The sequence below is a fragment of the Bos javanicus genome, chromosome 5 (assembly GCF_032452875.1).
Source record: "Bos javanicus breed banteng chromosome 5, ARS-OSU_banteng_1.0, whole genome shotgun sequence".
Lineage (NCBI taxonomy): Eukaryota > Metazoa > Chordata > Mammalia > Artiodactyla > Bovidae > Bos > Bos javanicus.
The window spans coordinates 87,006,215-87,031,208 of NC_083872.1; the positions used below are offsets into that span (position 1 = coordinate 87,006,215).

The window sequence follows — 24,994 nt, forward strand, 5'->3', positions numbered from 1 at the left end:
ACTAGGCTTCCCTGTTCTTCACCGTCTCCTGGAGTATGCCCAAAACTCATGTCTGTTGAGTCAGTGATGCCTTCTAACCATCTCATCTTCTGTCGTCCCCACCTCCTCTTGCCTTCAATCTTCCCCAGCCTCAGGGTCTTTTCTAATGAGTCAGCTCTTTGCATCAGGTGCAGTGGACATGAGTTTGAGCAATGTCAGGGAGAGAGTGAAGGAGAGGGAAGCCTGGTGTCCTGCAGTTCATGGGGTCACAAAGAGTCTGATACAACTTAGCGGCTGAACAACAACAAGTGTCCTTTTTAACTTCATCTTCTCTTACGCTCCTGTAGAACTCCCTCCACTGGGAAGTTAGAGTGGTGGGAGTAGGGGCTTTTAAGTATTAATCTGAGAAGATGATTAATAAGAGCAGTCCTGGTTGCACTAAGTAATGGAGGCTTATTGTGTGACTTTTCAGAAGACATGGAAAGTAGGTGGTAAAAGGATCCTGAGAGATAATTTGTGGTGAAGTGCCATTTTTTGAGATAGTTTAACAAATAACCTTCCTCAATGCTCTTTCCAGGCTAATCTACCCTACCTTCTTCTTTTCTGGAAGTTTCCAGAGTGCCTTTTGCACTGTTCTACTTTTCTCATTGTATCCCTGGAATGGTTTGTTTACATGTTCATTTCTGTAACTTTTTTAGGAACTCTTCTAGGGCAGGGATTGTGTGTGTGTGTGTGTGTGTGTGTTTGCATTTGTGTATACGTTTTAATTTTTATAATGCATAGACTTTCCAGATCATTTATTTTAGTTCAGTGGATGAAAGGGTTTGTGAAGGTGACCCTGAGCAAAAGCATTCTTGCTTTTGGCAATCTTGTTATTGTTATTCAGTCATCAAGTAGTGTTCAACTTTTTTGTGACTCCACAAGACTAGTGCCTGCCAGGCTCCTCTTCCTCTGTCCATGGGATTACCCAGACAAGGATACTGAAGTGGGTTGCTGTTTCCATCTCCAAGGGATCTTCCCAATCCAGGAATCAAACCTGAGTCTCCTTCATTGGCAGGTGGATTTTTTACCACTGAGCCACCAGGGAAGCTCTTTGACAATCTTCCTCAACCTAAATAACTCTGTTGTTTTTCTTACTCTGTATATAGGAGAAAAAAAAAAAGAGTCTCTTCAATAGTATCACTGGAAAGAATTATTTTCTAAATATTCATTACTTTTTACTACTAACATATGTAATATGATTTCTGAGGGGTTATTGGGTTATTTACTATTAGATATATCATTTATATCAATAGATACTCTAAGCTAGATTGTATTTTGGAAACTATTGATTAACATGCCTCAGTGTATTTTTCAACTTTTTGAAAAATTTTAGTTTTGAGCTAGAATTTTCCATACTTGGCTCAAAAGAAGACACAAGTTTGGAAAGGCTCAAGGAAAAACTGTTTAAATGGTTAAAAACCTAGGAAAGAGTAGAAGAAATTACTTTAGGTGAAAGTCAATTTGAATAACTTACACATGGTTAAACTTTAAAAGTCAGAATTTTCCATTATCCAGTTTTTTACTAAGTAAGTATCTCATGAAGTATTTACAAAACAAACCAGTTGTAACATTTTTAGTACAGTTTATAAAGAGATGGCATAAATAGATGACAGTATTTACTTCTGTAAAAGATCTTTTTTTCCCCAGCAGTTTCTGAATTTCTCTTTCCCCATTAAGAACTATCTTGACCTTGTGTTGAAGTCTTACAGATTACGTGTCCACTTCAGAACACTGACACGTGCATATAATACATTTTGAATTTCCTTAATTGACTTAAATTGTTATATTGGCCTTTTTCACATTTATGGTGTTTGTATTTACTTTGTAACTGGGGCAGATTTCAATCAAACTAGTTCTTAATGTTTTCAGTCTGAAACATTGATAATAAAGTACATATGCTTCAAGTTATATATGTTAGTATGTTGAATGGAGATAGGTGCATTAATATGGTGGCTTAGACACAAACCTTTTGAAATTAGTTGATATCCTATTTCTGATCTTATGTTTATCTTGAAACGGTGTGATTACAGGTATATAAGGGTAACAGTACTCTTTTTAATTCTTGCTGCCAGTTTTTTTTTTTTTTATTTTACCAATTCACTTTAACATCAACTACATTGATATGAAGTTGCTTATGGCAAACATATTGTTTAGTTTGCTAAGGCTGCCATAGTAAATTAAAGCAAATTGGTTGGTTTATACAACAGAAGTTTATTTTCTGACAGTTCTGAAAGCTCAAAATGCAAGATCAAGTTATCAACAGTATGGATTTCATTCTGAGGCCTCTTCTTCATTTGTAGATGGTTGTCTTCTCCCTCTATCCTCACACAGTTGTCCTTCCTTCTGTGTTGCTTGTGTTCTCAGCTCTTTCTATAAGGACACCAATCATATTGGATTAGAGCCTACTCATATGACCTTGTTTTATCCTAATTACCTCTTAAAGGACATATCTCCAAATACAGTTACATTCTGATATACTGGAGATTAGGACTTTAACATATAAAGTTTGAGGGGACACAATTCAGCTCATAACACACACATACATTATTTAGCTTGCATGTGTATATTATGTTTACACATTAATACATGTACAATATGGCATATGAATAACATTATAGTTATGTACATATATATGCATATTCAAAAGAAAGATAGCCATATTCATTTTATTACTATATATTCATAGATGTAGAAATGAAAAATAATATTCTAATATGCATGTTCATTTTTAAATGTTACGGAATAGTGTAGATTTTAACTAATGAGTTTAAATTAGCATGCAATACTCTATTTGTTATTAAGAATTATATGCTAATAGTTGGAAAGTGCTCTAAACACCTATGTGGGTATTTGCAATCAACCCAAATTTATGAGTAATCTGTATCCCTGGGTTAGAATTCAGAGTCATCTTTAAGATCTTCTGTTATGTAACCCCTTTAATTAAACTTGGTAAACCTTCATTTCATATCCATTGCCTTTTTGTAGCCAAATATCTTCCAGTCCGGATTACGAAAAGTTTCCCAGATCCCTGCTTTCTGTCTCTTTTCCTTTTATTCTATAAGCTGTGAATTAAACTGGTTTTCTCTCCATTACTTCAGCATATCACACCCATGCTATGATATATTTCACCCTTCCTAAAACATCTCCCCCCACACCTGCAAATCTTCAAGGCCACACTCACTCTTATTTTCACCTTTTATTCTTTAAATATTGAAATCTGGATAATTCCAGATTTCCAGTTCTCCCTTAAGTCCTATAGCACTGATGGTCACCTCAAATAAGTTCTTTTCTAAGAGACACTTATAGTAAATAGATAGAGACAAATACTGTTTGTTTTGTTGTTTTTGTCTCCCATAAAAACCAGCAGAGTTCTAGTCATGTGGTAGATGATGTAAGTGCTTATTAATTGATTTTCAACAAGTAAATTATATAAAATGAATTATCACTCTGAAGAGCACCATAGCCTCTAAACTTTTGCTGTATTACTTTTAACATTATAATCATTAAGTAATATAAGTGAATGGTACAATTTTAAGTATTTAAATAGTTTAATAGTCATAATATTTGCTGTTTGCTAGTTTAAATAAATGCAGTTGCAAATATCTAAACTTCTTTATAAAATCAGTTATAGTATCTTCTGGATTAAATATTTAAAATTCCAAATGATAAGTAAAGCCTTGTCAGATAACATCAGTTGTCCTTTTTCTTGTATCACCATTTTCTTTTCTATGTACAACTTTTCTTATTAGTATATAAGTGTAGTATCATTTTTACAAATGGATACCTTTCTAGTAAAATTTTCTTTATCACTCATCCTCCAGTACCTATTGCAAAGTACGTCACTGAAATTGTCTTGTTTTAGCACTTCTGCAGTGCATACAAATAGTCTGAAAATCTTGTTAAAATTTAAATTCTAATTCAGAAGGTTTATGCTTGCTACTTTAATAAATTCTCCCAAAGCTTAGTGGCTTAAAATAAACAATTGTTTGAACACAGCCATGTTCCAGCTGAGTCTTTCACATCCTTGCAAATCAAGGTGTTGGCCTGGGCTGCAGTCATCTCTAGGCTTGACTTGGGGAGAAATCCACTTTCAAGCTCCCTCCCTTGGTTGTTGTCAGCCACCTCCTTTGCTTGCTGTTGGCTGGAAGACATCAATCCTTTGCAATGTGGTCTTCTCTATAGGACAGCTCCCAGTATAGCTACTTGCTGAGAAAAGGGGTGGTGGGTGAGCAAGCAAGACAGAGCCAGAGTTTTTTTGTAACCTAGTGTCAAAAGTAATATCACATCACTTCTGTGTATTCCGTTCATTAGAAGGTAGTTACTAGGCCCAGTCCATAAGGGGAGGGAATTTCACAAGGACATAAATACCAGGAAGTAAGAGTCACTGGGGCTTCCATCTTAGAGGCTGCCTGCCACCTTAGATTTGGGGTACAGCCTGAAATTATGCTGGGCTTCCCCGGTGGCTCAGTGGTAAAGAATCCACTCTCTGTGCAGGAGTCACAGGAGACTCAGGTTCAATCCCTGTGTTGGAAAGATCCCCTGGAGGAGGGCATGGTGACCCACTCCAGTATTCTTGCCTGGAGAATCCCATAGAAGACGAGCCTGGTGCTCTACAGTCTATAAGGTTGCAAAGATTCAGACATGACTGAGCAACACAGCATGAACACGCACATTACAATTCGGCTAACAAACTCCTCGGTGAGGCCAGTGCTGCTTTTGAGAGCTTCACTTTGAAAAGCAAGGATCTACACTTACTATATTCAATTCCTATCTTCTATTCATTCTCTACGGATCACACTCACTCCAGTTAGGCTTTCTTAACCCTTGCTCCATTGAAATTGCCCTTGTAGAGGTCTCCAATGACTTCTATATCACCAAGTCCAACATTTTTAAAAAATTGATTACTCTTCCTGAAAATCTTTCTTTACTTGGCTTCTGGAACACCAAATTTACATTTCTCCTCTGTTTTTCTGTTAGTTAACTATCTTCCTAACTATTAATGTTAGGATATCCCATAATCCAATCTTTGGATCTCTTTCTTTAATCTATAGTTAACACTTGACTGGTTATAGCTTAATTCAAGATATGTGCTGACCACTTTCAAATTTCTGGCTCCTGTGTGGATTACTCCTCTAAAATCCTATTTATCAAGTTCCTCAATGAATACCTCTACTTGGAGACTGATCGGTATTTCAGGCTTGAAATGTCCAAAACAGAACGCTTTATTCTTTCCCCTTCATTTTCCTCCTACATAGGCCCAACCTGGCAGTTTTATCATCTGTGTTTGCAAATCCAACAAATAGTTCCACTTCCTAATCAACTGTCCAGTGAAAAACCTGGGAAGAATCTTTGAGTTTTTTCTAACTCTCATATGTAAACAATCATTAAGTCCTGTCAGTTTTGCTTCTTAAATACCACTTGACCTTCTCCATCATTCTTTATTCCAACATCACCACCCTAATCTGAACCATCAACATATATTATACAGAGTTCTGCATGATTTTATTATTTATGACAGCTTCGAACCTCTAGCCCAAGGGATTTTACTCAACCCATCTTTTTTCCATGTTCATGGTTTCTTTTTCCCAGTAGGACAAAATTTAGATTCTTTATATTGTTCAGTTCAGTACAGTTCAGTCGCTCAGTCATGTCGGACTCTTTGCGACCCCATGAATTGTAGCACACCAGGCCTCCCTGTCCATCACCAACTCCCGGAATTCACTCAAACTCACGTCCATAGAGTCAGTGATGCCATCCAGCCATCTCATCCTCTGTCGTCCCCTTCTCCTCCTGCCCCCAATTCCTCCCAGCATCAGAGTTTTTCCCAATGAGTCAGCTCTTCACATGAGGTGGCCAAAGTATTGGAGTTTCAGCTTTAGCATCATTCCTTCCAAAGAACACCTAGGACTGATCTCCTTTAGAATGGACTGGTTGGATCTCCTTACAGTCCAAGGGACTCTCAAGAGTCTTCTCCAACACCACAGTTCAAAAGCATCAATTCTTCGGCGCTCAGCCATCTTCACAGTCCAATTTTCACATCCATACATGACCACTGGAAAAACCATAGCCTTGACTAGACAGACTTTTGTTGGCAAAATAATGTCTCTGCTATCTAGGTTGGTCATAACTTTCCTTCCCAGGAGTAAGCATCTTTTAATTTCATGGCTGCAGTCACCATCTGCAGTGATTTTGAAGCCCCCAAAAATAAAGTCTGACACTGTTTCCACTGTTTCCCCATCTATTTCCCATGAAGTGATGGGACCAGATGCCATGATCTTCGTTTTCTGAATGTTGAGCTTTAAGCCAACTTTTTCACTCTCCACTTTCACTTTCATCAAGAGGCTTTTTAGTTCCTCTTCACTTTCTGCCATAAGGGTGGTGTCATCTGCATATCTGAGGTGATTGATATTTCTCCCGGCAATCTTGATTCCAGCTTATGCTTCTTCTAGCCCAGCGTTTCTCATGATGTACTCTGTGTATAAATTAAATAAGCAGGGTGACAATATACAGGCTTGACGTACTCTTTTCCTATTTGGAACCAGTCTGTTCCATGTCCAGTTCTAACTGTTGCTTCCCGACCTGCATAGAGGTTTCTCAAGAGGCAGGTCAGGTGGTCTGGTATTCACATCTCTTTCAGAATTTTCCACAGTTTAGTGTGATCCACACAGTCAAAGGCTTTGGCATAGTCAATAAAGCAGAAATAGATGTTTTTCTGGAACTCTCTTGCTTTTTCCATGATCCAGCGGATGTTGGCAATTTGATCTCTGGTTCCTCTGCCTTTTCTAAAACCAGCTTGAACATCTGGAGGTTCACAGTTCACGTATTGCTGAAGACTGGCTTGGAGATTTTGAGCATTACTTTACTAGCATGTGAGATGAGTGCAATTGTGCAGTAATTTGAGCATTCTTTGGCATTGCCTTTCTTTGGGACTGAAATGAAAAGTGACCTTTTCCAGTCCTGTGCCACTGCTGAGTTCTGCAAATTTGCTGGCATATTGAGTGCAGCACTTTCACAGCATCTTCCAGGATTTGAAATAGCTCAACTGGAATTCCATCACCTCCACTAGCTTTGTTCGTAGTGATGCTTTCTAAGGCCCACCTGACTTCACATCCTGGGATGTCTGGCTCTAGGTGAGTGATCACACCATCATGATTATATTGGTTGTGAAGATCTTTTTTGTACAGTTCTTCTGTGTGTATGTTTATATTGTACATAAAGTCATACACAATCAGCCCTCTCATTCCCTCTCCAGTCCCATTTATCTCTACTTCCCTCCCTGTACTCTATATTTAAGCAGTTCAAGAATTTAGCTATGATATAACATTCCCATTTGACCTTGAGTCTTAATGAAAATTATTTTCCTTCCTGAAATGCTTCCCTTCTTTGCCTGGCTTGCTTTCACTTAATTCAGGTTTCAGCTTAAACATGACTTCATCCTAGAGGATGTCTTTGACCTTTTAGACTGGGTTTGAGGTACCCACAGTACAGTCCATAGCATTATATATGTAACATTTACTTTATTTTATACTAATTGAGTTATTCTTTGTCTTTTTCTCCCATTAAGCTGTAAAACAAGATTAAGGTAAATAAATTCAGGTATTTTGAAGCCTGAAACATGTAATTTTGGGGACCGTATTTAAAAATAAAAACTATGGAAATTACATATATATATGTATATATATGATCTACATTATGGGCTTCCCTGGTGGCTCAGTGGTAAAGAATCAGCCCACAGTCCTTGGGTAGGGAAGATCCCCTGGAGGAAGGCACAGCAGTCCTCTCTAGAATTCTTACCTGGAGAATCCCATGGACAGAGGAGCCTGGAAGGCTACAGTACATGGGGTTACAAAGAGTCAGACATGACTGAAGTGACTGAGACGCACACATGATCTACATTATATACATACATATATACATATATTTTATATATATATATGCACAAAGTAAAGGAAAAATACTTATTTATAAAAAGGATCACAACAAAGTGAAAAATTAAGGAAGCTGACAGATATAAAAATATATGACCCTGTGAACACACTGCTAGGAGCCCTTTCCAGAACCCAAAGCTTAAGCTTCATTAAATTTCCAGTAAATACACCTCTTGACATGAGTCTTCTTCAAAGTTCCATTTCTAGTGTCAACAGCAGTGTTTAACACAAATCAGGTACTCAATAAATATTTTTGAATGAATTATTAACTGAGTTATTTGCAGTTATATTTCTATACATTTGACATACAAGTTTTTCACAAATTATAGTTCTACAAAAAGCTTTATATATTAGAAAATTGTTCTTACAGTTATTATTTTCCATTTTTGCTACAGTTGCATTTCAAATGACTAATAATGTACATATCTGTTAGCATATCACTGGGCTTTGTGCAGATATCTTTTGTACCTCTTTACTGAGTGGAAAAAATTTATTATTTGCATCAAAAAATTTTCTATAATATGTGTATATATGTATAGATGTTTGTGTATGTCTGTTTTTTATAGATCATCTGTATTAAAACTTTAATTTTTAATTGCTTAAATTTTTTAGTGTTTTAGATATTCCCATAAACAGAAAGCCTTTGGGGAAAACCACCTATATTCTTTTTCTTTTACAGTATATTTTTTAAACATTTGTCTCTGGAAATAAAGATAACTAGTACTTTACATCGGAGAAGGCTGTGGCACCCCACTCCAGTACTCTTGCCTGGAAAATCCCATGGGTGGAGGAGCCTGGTAGGCTGCAGTCCATGGGGTTGCTAGGAGTCAGACACGACTGAGCAACTTCACTTTCACTTTTTACTTTCATGCATTGGAGAAGGAAATGGCAACCCACTCGAGTGTTCTTGCCTGGAGAATCCCAGGGACGGGGAGCCTGGTGGGCTGCTGTTTATGGGGTCACACAGAGTCGGACATGACTGAAGTGACTTAGCATAGCATAGTACTTTACATAACTTTTAAAAATGCATCAGATTTTTTCTTTACAATGAGTTTGTCCGTGGAACATTATTTAAGAGGTTATTTGAATCAAGACAGTAACATAGCATTCAAAAGATAAGCTGCTTGGCCTAAATATTGAGAGTTTAGTTTGTTTAAAGTAAAATTAAGTTTAGTTAAATTCTTTTTATAATAACATTTTAAATTTGCTGAGGACTTGGTGTGCTCATATCAAGATTATCAGGTGTGATGTGTGTGTGTGTGTGTGTGTGTGTGTGTGTGCGTGCATGTGTGTTATAAAGTGCAGCCCTCTGATCAATGCGCACTTTTTCCTCCCATTTTCCTAAATACATCATGAAAAAAGGATGAGGTTTCCGCCTTAATTGCTTGTGCCTTTTATTCACATTCCTCTCTCAGCCAGAATTGTGAAAAGAGTGTTAGTAAAAAGCTGCACAATAGAGCTTTTCATTAGGCCTAGGCAAGGCACACAAAAGAAGGCTTTTGGAAAGAGTGAATGCATGAGTTTAATTTGCAGGTGGAGAGTAGATAAAAGGTGCTGACGCCTCTATTATTCTCTTACGTAGGTGACCCTTACCCTGTACAGCTGATCCCAACTACCATGGCAGCTGCTGCCGCGGCAACACCAGGCTTAGGCCCACTCCAACTGCAGGTAAGTCAGGAGACAATACACTGGAGACAAAGGTTAAGTAAATATCGAAAACAGCTATTATCCTGTTAATGCAGAATATAACTGACTACGGATATTTGCCTCACACTTTTTTGTTTTTGAATTTATGTGTACTGATTCTCAACCCAAAGTTGGTTTTTTTTAATTTTTAGTCCTGTTTTCTGTATTAAAGATAACTTGTAATTTTTTTTTTTTTTTGCCTGGTATGATTTAACAAAATGAGCTGTAGTTTTACTTTGATTACTGTATGTCATAATTTCATCACAGAACGGTCTTCATCAAGATAAAAAGAAGGCAAAAGCCACAAAAGATATTCAGATACTTACAGATCAAGACAGCTTAACAAAAATTACATTTAAAATTATTCAAGATGCTCAGTATTTTTGAAGCACTCTGTAGATCTCTTTATTTTCTTGCTGATGCCAGCTCAGTTGGATAAGCAAGAATAAGTAGACCAAATAAGTAGATGCCTAAATGAACACAACTTTATCCCAACATCCACTTTTTTTGGCCCAGCAGAAGCTATATTCCCCTATATCCTTGAATGTCAGTGATAACTCTGTCAGATGCCCAAGTGATTTTAGAAATTTTGTCTCTGGAGTTGGAAAGAATATCAATTAAATTATATTAAAGGTATCTTTCATTAACTGTTTAAATCTTTCAGTCAGCATCCTACCACCCTTGTTTCTGTTGTTTGGGACTTTATAGTTTTACACAGTTAATGGGAATAACAAATCATCTAATAATAGGATTAATCTCCCCTTGTGAGAAGTGTTATATTTTCCTTTGCCTGAAAGACACAGTATGCTGGTAAAGTCAAGCATGAAGCCCTCATGCTTTACAAAATTAAGTTGTATTCATGAAAGTGCATTGTCATGATAGATGACCTTAGCCTATAAGGAAAATACAGTTTAAATTGTAGCATCAAAAGACAGATGCATCTGGTCGGCACAGGGAATTGTCAGAAGACGTGGTGAGTTTCTGAGAAACTGGTTGAGTCTCGCAGGCGGGGAACACAGGAGGAGCTGAGACATACTGTGTTCTACAGAGGTTAATAACAGTCATTCCTATTCTACCTTTTCTCCAAAAAAATCGGTGGTGTGAGTTTCTGTTTCTTTGAGCTGGAAATAACTTTAGGAAGTGTTGGAACCATGGGGACAATAAAAGTAACAACATTTGTTATCCTTTGAAATCTGAAAAATAACTACAGTACAGAGAAGTGGCTATAATAGGTAAAACTAAAAAGAGTAGTGGGATTAAAGGAAGAGGGAAGAATATCCAGCAATAGATTTGAATGTGGAAAATAGGAGTTTTAGAGATCTAAGCTGTCAGTTTTCAAAACAAATTAGACATTGTCATTTCCTTTCACCATTGGATCAGTGATGAGAGGGAACAAGGCAAGCTGGAGGTATTGCCTATGTTTCATTGTTATATGCCAGTAGAAACCGGCTTTGCTAGGTATCAGTCCGAACTTACTTTTCTAAAAAGAATAGTATTAGAATATTTTTACACAAATTAAGTTTTATTTCTGCCCTTATGGTATGATATCAGATTCCCTTAAAATGTAAGTATATGAAACTGTGTTTATCACAAACCAAGAAAAAAGACATCAAACATATTTGCTTTTGCTTCAACTATGGTAAAGAATCTGCCTGCCATTGCAGGAGATGCAAGAGATGCAGGTTCGATCCCTAGGTTAGGAAGATCCCCTGGAGGAGGAAATGGCAACCTACTCTAGTATTCTTGCCTGGAGAATTCCACGGACAGAGAAGCCTGGTGGTCTACAGTCTGTGGGGTCACAAAGAGTCAGACATGACTGAGCACAGCACAGGGCAGGGCAACTAAAATTTGGTCTATAAATGGGATAAAGATATTTTATGTAAGGTGGCTGTGTACACATGAAAATATATGCATTTTAGTTAGGAACTCAGTGTGGGCTTCCCTGGTGGCACTAATGGCTAAGAATCCACCTGTAAACGTAGGAGATGGAAGAGACTCAGTTAGATCTCTGTGTTGGGAAGATCACCTAGAAGAGGAAAAAGCAACCCACTCCAGTATTCTTGCCTGGAAAATTCCATGCGCAGAGGATCCAGGCAGGCTACGGACCATGGGGTTGCAAAGAATTGGCCATGATTGAGTGACTGAGCACATACAAACCAACACTGTGGAACAATAAGAAAGTTAATAATCCTACCTTTTCATGATAAACCGTTAACTTCTATTAAAACACCAATACACACACACACACATACATGCTTTTTGCTTGTGATTAAAAAGAAGTACTCAAATTCGAATACGTATTTCAAGCACATGTCATAGCAGAGATTCTGGCTTTTCTTTGAAGTGGACTTACTCTCACCTTTGCTCAGGTGCCTGCACCAGCCTACTTTTCTACTCCTGTTCCTAACACTATCTTCACAGATCCGTAACTTCAGCATTCCCCAGAGTTGCGAAGGAGACCTGCATACTCTTCCTTCCCTTGCATTAAAACAGCATCCAGATTCTTTTCTTCTCCACAGACCTTCCCAGACAGGGCAGGGAAAAGCTCCCTACAATGTCTAGGCAGAAGTCTTCTCTTAACCCTAACCCAACGTTCACTCCAGTCTTGTGAACCTACTTCTGTGAAGCTTCATCTCAGTGGAGTATAATATATGAGCCAGTTTTAATTTTCTCCAAACTCTGCTTTTAATTATACTGATAAATCTGCGTTTTTCCATCACTTAATAGTACCTGGAGTAGACGACATCACTTTTGAGTCCCTTTCAGTAACTAAGATTATCTTTCTTTTATGGAAATTCAGTCCCATGTTCTTATGCTAGGTTCTCTGGTAAGGCTTTCATACAAAGATTAACTCATTTAATTCTTATTGCAACACTTTGTATTATGTCTTAATAACTCCATTTGACAAGAAAACTGGGTCACAGAGTCCAATATCCATGGCTTTAAAACCATTTTATATGTTTTTCCAAATACAGGAGATTTTTTTTTTTTCCAAGGCCAGTATGTTTCTTTTATTATTACTTTTGTTTGATTTAAGATGGTTGAATGATTCCATTTTCATTCATAAGCATTACAATAATTCCCATGCAAAAACCAAGACTGCATATGCCTGATTTCAATTGGCCAAAATCTACCCCGTGAGACTGGACATTCAAGATCAAAGTGTTGCTTGACCTTTCCAACAGTAGACAGCACAGTAATCCTTTGAGAGATGGGCAGGCCCCTGGCCTCCCAAACACTACAGTTTGAAATGAGTCCATACCAAAACAAGGAACCGGTGCCTTGCAGCACCTAAACCTGGCTAAACTTTAGAGATGTTGCCCTTCTTTAGACATTTGCTTGTAACTCAGTAACTTGGTAATAAAATTATGACAATAAGGCTGATTAATTGGTACTCATACAAACCCTATATATGCATTGCAATACTGAAGGAAATAGGATTCATAATGACAGCTGTCTACTTCAGACTCTGAATTTTCTATTTCATAACTCTTTACACAGATATGTGTTGATTCAAGCTTCTCTTTTTGAACATCTAGATCTAAGAAAGGACCCTATAAATATATTTCTACTCACAGTTGACACTGTTTACCTACCATTCATTTTCTTTTGAAATTATCTTTTGTGCATAATTGTTCACACTTGGAAAATAATAAGTAAAACCAATAGCCAAGACCTTTATTAAAGAAGAAATAATGTCAAGTACAGTAGTCTTAAAAGACAAGCAAAATGACATGTTTTAAATTAGACCACTATTTATTACTTAAATATCACTTCATGTTCCTGGATAAAATAAGAAAATATTTTTCATGCAGTAAGAAATACTTTGGGATTCCGTGGTGGCTCAGATGGTAAACAATCTGCTTGCAATGCAAGAGATCCAGGTTTGATGCCTGGTTTGGGAAGATATCCTGGAGAAGGAAATAGCAACCCGCCCAAGTATTCTTGCCTGGAGAATCCAATGGATAGAGGAGCCCGGTGGGCTATAGTCCATGAGGTTGCAGAGTCAGATGCTAGTGTCCAACTAACACTTTCACTTTCACGAAATACTTTACATTAAAAAATCACCTTACTATATATACATTTTAGGAGCAATTAAAATAGTCTCTGTGCATGCTTGGTCATTCTGTCATGTCCAACTCTTTGTGACTCTATGGACTGTAGTCCACCAGACTCCTCTGTCCGTGGCGATTCTCCAGGCAAGAATACTGGAGTGGGTTGCCATTTCCTTTTCCAGGATATCTTCCCAACCCAGGAATCGAACCCACGTTTCCTGCAATTTGCATTGCAGGCAAATTCTTTATCACTGAGCCACCGGGGAAGCCCCTAAAATAGTCTAAGTCTTGTCAGATTTTTATTTTTATAGAGAAATATCAGTAAGAAAAATGATAATCTGAGTTGTGTGTAAAACATACAAATTAACATGTTGTGCTCAGACACCATTTTATTTATTTCTATTGTAACAAAATATCTGTCCTTGTCTCCTCTGAGCCTTTTCATAAGATTTAAGCCTTTCCTGAGTTTCAGATCCATATGTCCAACTATTTGTTGGCAACTAAGAGGAAACATAGATATTTACAGGTACAATAAACTGACTACAAAATGGACCTGACCACTTATCTTCCTTGCCCCCTGACCTGCTCATTCTTTGATCTTAGCAAATGGCTCCATTCCATCTGTTTCTCAACCCTGGAAAGCATGAGCACCATCTTTAACTTTTCTTCCTTCTTCCTCTGGACCTATATATTCATTATCTTTCTATTCATTCTACCTACTAAATACATCAATCATCTTGTTTTGGGTTTGGTTTTTTTTTTTTTTTTTGCATATTAACTGTCACTTTGTGAATCTTGCTACCCTCATAGCTTGCATAATAAACCCCAGTAGCCCCTGAACTGGCCTTTCAGTCCTCATCTTGCCCTCTTTAGCACACTCTCTCCTGTATACTTTTGTCAGAATGATCTTTATGATTCTAATCATGGCTTTCTCCTACTTAAATACCTTAAATTACATGGTGTTTTCAAGTTCTTTCTCCCTTCTGAATCTTTACATGTGGTATTTTCTCTTTGGGGAACCCCATCACCCACCTTTTTCTTACCAAGCCAACTCCTACTTATCCCTGAGATTGCGAATGAAAACCTCACTTTTTCAGGGAAGTCATCATTGTCTTCAGGTCTGGATTAATGTAGCTCTTGTGTATGCCTAGAGTACACTGTATTTTCCCTCTCATGGCCCTTGTGGAATGTGTTCTAAATCCTACTTGTTGGCTTCTACCAGATGGCGTAATCTATGAAGTGATTGACTCACCCATCATTTGCACTTAACCATGTACTTTAAGTATTTAAGGGACTTAATAAGTATTTAAGAAACTAAAGGATGAAGAATTAATCTTAACATTACACTTAAATTATGTATCATTAACTCGCTACTCTTCTTTATAATAGTGGATTTAAGCAGAATATTAATGATTAATTTTCCATATAAATTAATATTCATCTTTGTGGAAACTCTACACGCCTAGCACCATATTTGGCACTACAGTGTTTAAAAACTGCATTTATAATAGTTCCGCTCTACACTGCCTCATTGACTGTGCTCCAGCTAAGTAGATCCTCTGCTGTCCCTTGACTTGCCAAGGTATGCTCTTACTTTAGAATTTTACATTACCTGTCCCCCTGCCTGGAAGGCTAATTCACTTCATTCAAGAATTTTCTCTAATGTCCCCTCTCCTAGTCTTGGTCTAAGTAACCTCTTGAAATCATAAAATAACCCTCCCAGAGATACCACACTTCTATTTCCTTATTCTGCTTTTTTTCTGAAGCACCAGTCATATTCCCAGGATGGGGGAGCCTGGTGGGCTGCTGTCTATGGGGTCGCACAGAGTCGGACACGACTGAAGCGACTTAGCAGCAGCAGTCATATTCAAACATACTATATAACTTGCATAGTATGTTCCTTTTTTATTATTTGCCTGTTTCAAATAATGGAGGGAATGTCGTTTTGTTGTTGTTGAACAAAAATGTGTCTCAAGTGCTTGGGAAAATGCCTAGAAAGTAGGTGGTATTCAGTACATAGTAATCAAATGAAGAAACTGTCATGAGCTAATGGTCATCATCATTTTTAATAAGATAACAAAGCAGTATATGTTTAATTTCTGGAATAAATGATATTAATTTATATACCATGGAACAATATGTTTTCTCAACCCTCATTAAAAGATTCTTAGTGTATAAGAAAGCCATAGCTCTATCTCTTCTGTTCCTTCCTCCTTTTATCTTATTTATAAACATGGGCTGCTGAATAAAGAATGTGTTTTAGCATTTATTACAGTTTATATAATTCATTTACGTCATAATTTGTGAGAAAAACAAACATTTCAACATTAGTTTATTTCTACGTTGTTTGTTAACATGTATACAGACGTACATAAGAATATGAATTGCTAGAGGTGCGTTTGACTCAGTAGGACTCACTGTGACAACACTAAAGGGAATTATTTCCAAATGTGGAGAGATGTATTATCAAAATACTAACTGGCCAGTTAGCAGTCTCATATACTCTTTACCCCATTCTCTTTTTTCTTCCCCTACTCTTTTTTCCTTTTCCCTTCTTCTTCAAACTACTTATTTTTCTTCCAAGAGCCAAGGATGCCTTTTGATATTTGTTCTCCTAATATTGTCTTTTTTAAAGGAGGGATATTAACTTACATAGAAAACTAATCTATCTTCATTTCCACATTAAGAAGTGAGTATAATTATTTAAGCAAAATAAACCTACATTTTGAATCTTTTAGACATTTGTGACTAGATAAAATCAGTTAAGCAAATTGTCTATAATTAATGAAACCAGATGATGGCAATAGTCCATATAACATTTATTTCTCATATTTATTGTCATTAATTTGCATTTTACTTAATGGGCATCATGAACTTTTTAATAAATAGTAAGAATTGTAGTGTAGGATCCTATTTCTGTTTCTTAAACTAGGTTTCTAAGATTGGAAATTAGAAGGAAATATTTATCCACTTATTTCTCACTTTATAAATACCATATTTGTGTTGGCCAAGATGGTTGCCACCTGTTCTACCTATAGGAAGCCAAAAATGTTGACTCCAACCAGTGATTAATAATCCTAAGCAGGGGAAAAAAAGGTTGAAATTCTTTTTGGATGTACATATTTTACTCAACTGAACAAGTAGCATTCATTCCAGAAATTTTATTAAATTAATTTACCTTTCACTGATTTTAGTAGGCTTATTTTTAAACTGTATAATAATATTTTTGGAATAAAGACTCAAACTTACAGTTGTCATAAATGAAATCCCATAGAGCTACAGTTCCAGCAACCCCTAATATCAGTAGCATGCATCCTCCAAGACACAGAAAATGATAGATGACATGTGATCAGAGGAGAGAATGAATTATATAGAATATCAACTAAAATCAGTCTTTTTTTTTCCTAGCTATCAAAAGTACATGGAAGTCATGGCAGAAGTGGCTTCAGTTTCTCTCTGGCCAAAAGTAGCAACAAGATAGATGTGGATGAAAAGATGAAGTTCATCTTTTTATCAGCCTCCTGCCAGTCTCTGAAGGAGGTCAATAATTATGACAGGACACAGACAAATGCTTCATATTTCCCAGAGCACTATAGTGCCTGAGCATGTCTTCATGTGTCTGACCAAAAGAAACCCCCAGAAAATCAATAAGGAAGAAATAACCATATGGAGAGGTCTTGACATGAGGCTTTTTACCTTCTTATTGAAGGAATTGCTTACAAGATTAATTCTTGTAAAGTACTCATCTTTATCTGCCTAGACGCTCTACCATTCAGTTTATTTCTCAGGTCACCATCATTTCCACACCAGGTGGAAAATGATCAACTGCTCTTCATTTCAGCTGCAACCCTGGTGCGTTGTTTGCTGTTGGACTTCTGTCTGCATGAGTGAGTTTTCTTGCAGGTTAAAAGAATGAATTCTCTCCTTTCCCCTCCCTTCGACCCTGAGCCTGCAGGGCAGACAGACAGAAGCACACATATGATTAATACAGCACAGCTGCAAGTGTGAGTCATTTGCATATGTATTAATAGAGGCAAAAAAACCCCAACAATTAAATTATATACAGAGACATTCTGCATACTAAAGAACTTATGTAAATAGGCCTGAAAAAGTGCAGCCAACATTTCCCCTGACTTCTCCAAGCCCATATGGGCTAGAGTCAGAACCCAGCAGTGTTCAAGCATCTCCTTTAAGGAAAAACCTGGTAGGAGCTGCATCCATAGTTATTACCACCCCTAGGGTTCCCAGGAGCTGTCTGACATTTGCACAATGGAGACGGTACCGGCAGTGTCTCTTTCACACTATTCCTGTATTGCCTTGTTTCCAGCAGTTTCATGGTGTCGTCTCATTACGTGCCAACAGAAACATCAGTACACATGCGCCTTTCCACACTGTCCATTTTTATTGTAATGACCAATTAAATGGTAAACTTTAAAATTGTACTTGAAGTTCTCCCATTGACTATACTTAAGTAATATAAACGATTTATCAATGCCAGGTCTCCTGGTCACAAGTTCATGCCCATTCCTCGACAGCATTCTGTGTTCTCTTAATCACAACATGGTTAGGTTACTCTAAAATGTTTCTAAGCTAGTTACCATATATAAAAGGATTTTCTAGGCTCAAGGCCAACAGTAGATGCAGTCCTAGGAACAACACCAGTTTGTTGTAATTTTGAAAGTGTACAGGTTTTTTGTTTTATCAAGAAAAACAGAAATACCCAATTGTCTAGTCTTGGTTATATATAAGAAGGAAGAGAAACTAAAATTCTTTAGATTCACAGATTGTATTTATATTAGAAATCAGGTCCTTAAACATAATTGTCAGTTTAAATTATGTTACTTTAATTTATTCAAGGAATGTCTTATGAAGACAAATTCAACCTTAGAACTAAAATTCTATATAAGTAAAAGTTATCGGTTGGATGGCATCACCAACTTGATGAACATGAGTTTGAGCAAGCTCTGTGAGTTGGTAATGGACAGGGAAGCTTGGTGTGCTGCTGTCCATAGGGTCGCAAAGAGTCGGACATGACTGAGTGAACTGAACTGAAAAGTTATTGCTTTAATAGAAATAATAAAAATCTTGAGCCTAAGGAACCCAAATGAATAGAGAGGCTCCTTAAGAGAAACAAACCTTGGTTTTGGTACCAGAAAATTGTTGAACATTATCCACAAATATTATCCATTATTTGGATGATTAAATCTCAAAGCATGCAGCTGGAATATGTAAATTATATTGCATATAACAGGTTGCATATAACTTCTGCCCTATGTTTATAGGGCAGAAGTCTTCATAGTTAATTAATTATATACAGTAAAGCTTAGTCTCTTAGCAGGCAAAGAAAAACTTAGTGTCTCGGCAGGCAATAATTAGAGGAAAAATGACAGAGACTAAAGCAAAAAAATTTATTATTATATTAAGGCATTGTCTTTAGATTAATATTTTGAGTCACTGATACTTAATGAGAGGCAGTGTAATATAATGGTTAAAAGTGTGGTTAAAATGGTTAAAAACCACAGCCATCTGTGCCTTAAATCATGGTTCTGCTATTTACTGCCTCTGTGATTCTGGGCAAGTTACCTAACCTCTCCCTGTTTTAGTTTTTTTGTCTGTAAACTGTGGATATAAATGGTATGTTATTTTGAGGATTCAATGAGGTAATATACAGAAAGTGCTTAGGGCAATAATAGAATTAATTATAATTTATCAAATACTATGTCCTAAGTAATAATAAATGCTTGATACTGTTACTTGATTGGGCTCCCCAGGTGGCACAGTGGTAAAGAATCCCGAGTGCACACATGCATTATTAGTTGATTAACATTATTAGCTGATATTAAACTAATTTTTATGGCTTAAAAAAGGCAGCCTTGCAAATGAAGACTGGGCACACTTTTAAAAAATTTAATTTATTTTTGTATGCACTGAGTCTTCGTTGCTGCATGCTGTCTTTCTCTGGTTGCAGCGAGTAGGGGCTACTCTGTTTCTCATTGCAGTGGCTCCTCTTGTTGCAGAGCACAGGCTCTAGGGCACACGCGCTCAGTAGTTTTGGCACTTGGGCTGAGTTATTCTGCCGCGTGTGGAATCTTCCCAGACCAGGGATCAAACCCATGTCTCCTGCATTGGCAGGTGAATTCTTAACCACTGTACCACCAGGGAAGTCCAGCATACTTTTCTTATGTAGATTTATTTTGCAGTTCAGCATCTAAAGCAAGTTAGTAAAATTGAAACACATTGTTTTATTTACAAGGAAATAATTTCTGTCCCCTGTGTGGTATAATTTTAAGGCCCATCACAAGAATCTATAGGAAGCAATGAGTTTAAATATTCAAAAAAAAAGCCGAGTAGTTACTTGGAGTATAGATCTGTGATTTGCTATTGCTCATTCTTTATCTCAATATTTATATCTATAAAATGACAATAATGCGTCCTGTCAATCCTATTTTGCCATGCATGTAATGCAAATGAATTCTGTCTATGAGCTGCCAGCAACTATTCTAAATAAATGGCTTATACAATTTAAAATAAGTTATTTACATAGATGCTTTTAATGTAATAATTTATTTTAAAATAAATGATATAAATTTTTTTCTGGTATAACTCTTCAGAGCATACACTTCTTGAAATATATTAATAGAATATTTTCTAAAACATCTATCTCTTATTCTATCCCCTCATTGTAGGGCTAAACTATTTTTCAGGGTTTCCCAGATGGCTCAGTTGTAAAGAATCCATCTGTCAATGCACGAGATATGAGTTTGATCCCTGGATCAGGAAGATACCCTGGAGAAGGCAATGGCAACCCACTCCAGTGTTCTTGCCTGGAAAGTCCCATGGATAGAGGGGCCTGGCTCTCTAGGCCATGGGTTCGCAAAGAGTCGGACATGACTGAGCAACACACACACACATACACACAAACTTTTCATTAGTTTCTTTAAGGAAATAGTTCCTACTTTTTCAAACTTGAATGTGCAAGCAAATTATTTTATAAACCCTACAGTATCCTGTAAATTTTATTTACTCAGCAAATATTTATTCTTTGGAAGTGACTAAGCTAAGCATCATACAGAATGCACAGATAAATTAGCTAAAAATTCTTGATGGATCATAGAGGAGCTTGAAATGTAAGAGAATGAATGACATGCAAAAATGGAATAGAATTTGAAGAAACTCATACAGCGTCCTGTCCTACTCCTATTTGAAATAAAATGGACCTCAAAGACCTGTAAAAGCAATTGTTTCGAACTGTTCACAAGAGTCTAAGTGGCTCCAACCACCATCAAACAGTACCATTCACTTTTATTTGTTTTATAGATTGAATTCTACTGGCTGAGATTGTTTGAATAAAAGATTCTGCTGCTAAAATAGAAGTTAAAAAACCATCCTTCTATTGCAGCTCTTGAATATTATTGATGAGGTAATTTAGACTTTAAATAGTGACCTGGATAAATCAGACATTAACAGAAGTGTGCCTGGAATCCTGGCAGCTGAAAGCTAAATCTAGCTTCTTTCCGTTGTTCCATGGAATCCTTAAAAATAAATGCATACATTTATGTATATTATTTTTAAGTTGTTTTGTGTAAAAGGAGGGGAGAAAATTGATATTTTTGCATTTAGACCATTAAATTAAGGATGCATAAAACAATGGGTAGGATTTGCATATTAGAGACAATGGCAACCTTCTGAATTGCTTTCATTTTGCTGAGTTCACTGATTGTGCTCTGTGAATTAATTCTTTTGTGAAAAGCTATTGAAAGATCAAGGAATTCAGAAAACAAAACAACAGAGAAGCGTGTTGTTTCATATCTATTTTTTCATAAAAGGTTCAAAGTAAGATTGTTTACATCACAAGTCTTGTTGATATTTTATTTGGTTCTTAGAAGAAAGATAGTATTCAAAAGTTGATTATATAATAATGCAGATAAGATTTTGCACTGATGAATGAAGTGTTCTGAGAGAAAGACCAAGGAGAAAAACCCTGTTACAATATTGAGCTACATTTGGTTGGCAAGGATCTTTGTAAGACTTGAAAATAGATCCCTATTCGATTCCTTCAGATAAAAAGCGTAAGCCAGCCCAGCATATTTCAAATTTACTGTTTCCTGTGGAAGTTTCTCAGAATTGTTCTGCCAAACTGATGGTTTGAAAAGAAATGGGAGGAGGGAAAGGAACCCTTAATTATTCCATCTTTCTTAATCCTGACCTTTCGCTTGATGCCATACCGCCTTTTTTTCCCCAGTGGCTTCTTGGATAAAGGGAAGGGGACAGGAAGAAATGGAGGAACATACACAAAGTATGTTCCCCAACGATTTAGTGCAATGAGCAGTGGGCCAGCATGATTAATACCTCCAACATGGAAATTGCAAGTGTTCTCTCTTGCTCTTGCTATTCTAGAACTTCTTCAATGTAGAATGAAAAGGGTAATCGTAATAGTTAAAATTGTAAATACTTCCTTTTTGAAATGAGGCAGAACTACTGAAAATATTGTCTCTCCATCTATAATAGTTGCTTTACGATACCAAGTTTCCCTCTGAAATTTGACTCTATTGTATTCTACTATTACCGTGCTCTATACAACTCACAGGTATGACTAGCTTTCCCCTGAAATGAGTTCTCTGGTTTTCAAGGAATCTTAAATTGTTAGAAAGAGTATAGTTAAAACATTTGATTAATGTATAGAAGATAAGCCACAACATTAAACGATAGAAAATAAATAAAGGCCCTAACTTTTCTTCATTTTTCAGTTCAGTTCAGTTCAGTCGCTCAGTCGTGTCTGACTCTTTGCGACCCCATGAATTGCAGCACGCCAGGCCTCCCTGTCCATCACCAACTCCCAGAGTTCACCCAGACTCTTGTCCATTGAGTAAGTGATGCCATCCAGCCATCTCGTCCTCTGGGGTCCCCTTCTCCTCCTGCTCCCAATCCCTCCCAGCATCAGAGTCTTTTCCAATGAGTCAACTCTTCGCATGAGGTGGCCAAAGTACTGGAGTTTCAGCTTTAGCATCAGTCCTTCCAAAGAACACCCAGGACTGATCTCTTTTAGAATGGACTGGATGGATCTCCTTGCAGTCCAAGGGACTCTCAAGAGTTTTCTCCAACACCACAGTTCAAAAGCATCAATTCTTAGGCTCTCAGAGACCTTCTTCACAGTCCAACTTTCACATCCATACATGACTACTGGAAAAACCATAGCCTTGACTAGACGGACCTTTGTTGGCAAAGTAATGTCTCTGCTTTTGAATGTGCTATCTAGGTTGGTCATAACTTTCCTTCCAAGGAGTAAGCGTCTTTTAATTTCATGGCTGCAGTCACCATCTGCATTGATTTTGGAGCCCCCCAAAATAAAGTCTGACACTGTTTCTACTGTTGCCCCATCTATTTCCCATGAAGTGATGAGACCAGATGCCATGATCTTCGTTTTCTGAATGTTGAGCTTTAAGCCATTTTTATTCTCATTTTAATTTGATTCTTTTTACATCTGCTTTCCTTCCAGAGGAATTTTAAGTTTGCATGTTTCAGTGTCACCTTAGACACAAGCTAGCATTAAATGCAGTATAAAACCAGAAAATATATAGTTTTCATGAGTTCAATCTTTGCTCTATAACCATTCAGTAATTTGTAGGTGTAGTAGTACAGTGATCAGTTAGATGACCTGATGACTTATGTTTTTTTTCTTTCTTTAACGCTTGTTCCTCAATTTGTTAAAAAAAAAAGAAAAGAAAAAGAAATTTTTAAATAACTTTTAAAATACATATGTAAAATAAATCTTACAAATAAATAATATTTAAATGGTACCTATACTTTGATGAGGGCTCCCCTGGAGGCATAGATGGTAAAAAAATCTGCCTGCAATATAGGAGACCCGGGTTCAATCCCTGGGTCGGGAAGATCCCCAGAAGGAGGAAATGGCAACCCACAGACAGAGGGGCCTGGAGGGCTGTGTCCATGGGTGGCAGAGAGTTGGACATGGCTGAACAACTTTGACTACAGTATGATGGCTTATGCGCTTGAGTTTTAATGAATACCTCTTCATCTCAGTTTCTTTCCTTGTGAAATGTGATAATTTTGTTCCTTCATGATAAAGCTGTTGTGAGGATTAAAAGAGATATTACGTTCAAGATGCTTAGTAGAGCATAAACATAAGCATTTAGCCATCATTAGAGGCTCTTATCCTTGTCATTATATCCTGTATTCAGGGATTTCTCCACTGTCAGAAATGATTCCAAAAAATTCTTCCATATTTTAAGTTAGCAAGTATTTTTCTAAGATATAGCAATTATGTTCTGTACTACAGAGGTGTATGGCAAATGGAGTTATCCATCTCAATTTAAGTTGGTGTTGAATACACTGTTTGGGAGCCATTCCCTCATATCTAAAATAAGCTGAAAGTCTTTATGAAAATATCCTTAAGTATGAAAATCTTTCTTCTACATGTGCGACTACACAGAAACTGTTTCAGTTCTTCCTAAAAGTAATGTATCTCTCTATTTCTTTCCATTCCATAAGAGTTATTAGAATGTCTTTGCTTCTTTGACATCGATGATTATTTGTGAATAGAACAGACTTTTCCTTCTGAAGGAGAAGCTGTACGTTGATGGAAAGTTACAGTGTTTTGTTATAATGGGGAGAGTTTTCCAGCAAGGCTGGATGGTTAGTGCATAATAATGGCATCCAAAGCAGTTGGTATGTCTTGATCATTCTAATCTCCCAAACTGCTCCCCAAATAGAGGATTAACAAATAAGCATTCTGCTCTCAACCTGCTTCCAGACTCAGACCACTTGAGTCTGGTCTCAAGTGATTTAACCTGGCCAACTCTCAAGTTATCTTATTTTTAATATGCTTGTGAGTGTAGCTGTTCTACCTGTATATCATGGAAGAAAGGAGGAAATGAAACAAACAAAGCACTGTGAAAGAAACTACAGTCCTGGAAATCCCCAGAAGGAGACTTTGCACCTTACAAGTGGCCTTCTCTGATTCATGGTACACTTATTCATGTGCTGTCAAAGAAAACATGAGAGAAAGGTGCAGAGGCAACCATTGACCAGATGCATTCAAAAGAAATGCTGTAGAAAGCTGAAAGTAGTAAAGCTAGCACCAAAGGTTTTGTGATTCTATTACACCTTCATGAAAGGGGAAAGAAGATGAGCAGGTCAGTCCATGGTTAGACCACCCAATATACAACCTAATCCCAGCCTTACACCAAGGAAGATAGGGCTGTGTGGAAATGTAACCTAAAGTGGGGTCCAGCTGCTCCCATTCAAGAAGTCAATAAAGAAACAAGGTTGGTGAAAAGGAAAGTT

At 37.0% G+C, this 24,994-nt stretch overlaps 1 protein-coding gene across 15 annotated transcripts in view; it reads left to right on the forward strand.

The window, feature by feature from the left end:
* Positions 1-24,994, forward strand: part of SOX5 (SRY-box transcription factor 5) — a 1,175,689-nt gene that overhangs the window by 1,035,351 nt on the left and 115,344 nt on the right. For all 15 annotated transcript variants that reach the window (XM_061417626.1, XM_061417628.1, XM_061417625.1 and 12 more), the window contains one exon: positions 9,532-9,617. In XM_061417626.1, coding sequence (XP_061273610.1) covers positions 9,532-9,617 — 86 coding nt within the window. The remainder of the gene's footprint in view (positions 1-9,531; positions 9,618-24,994) is intronic.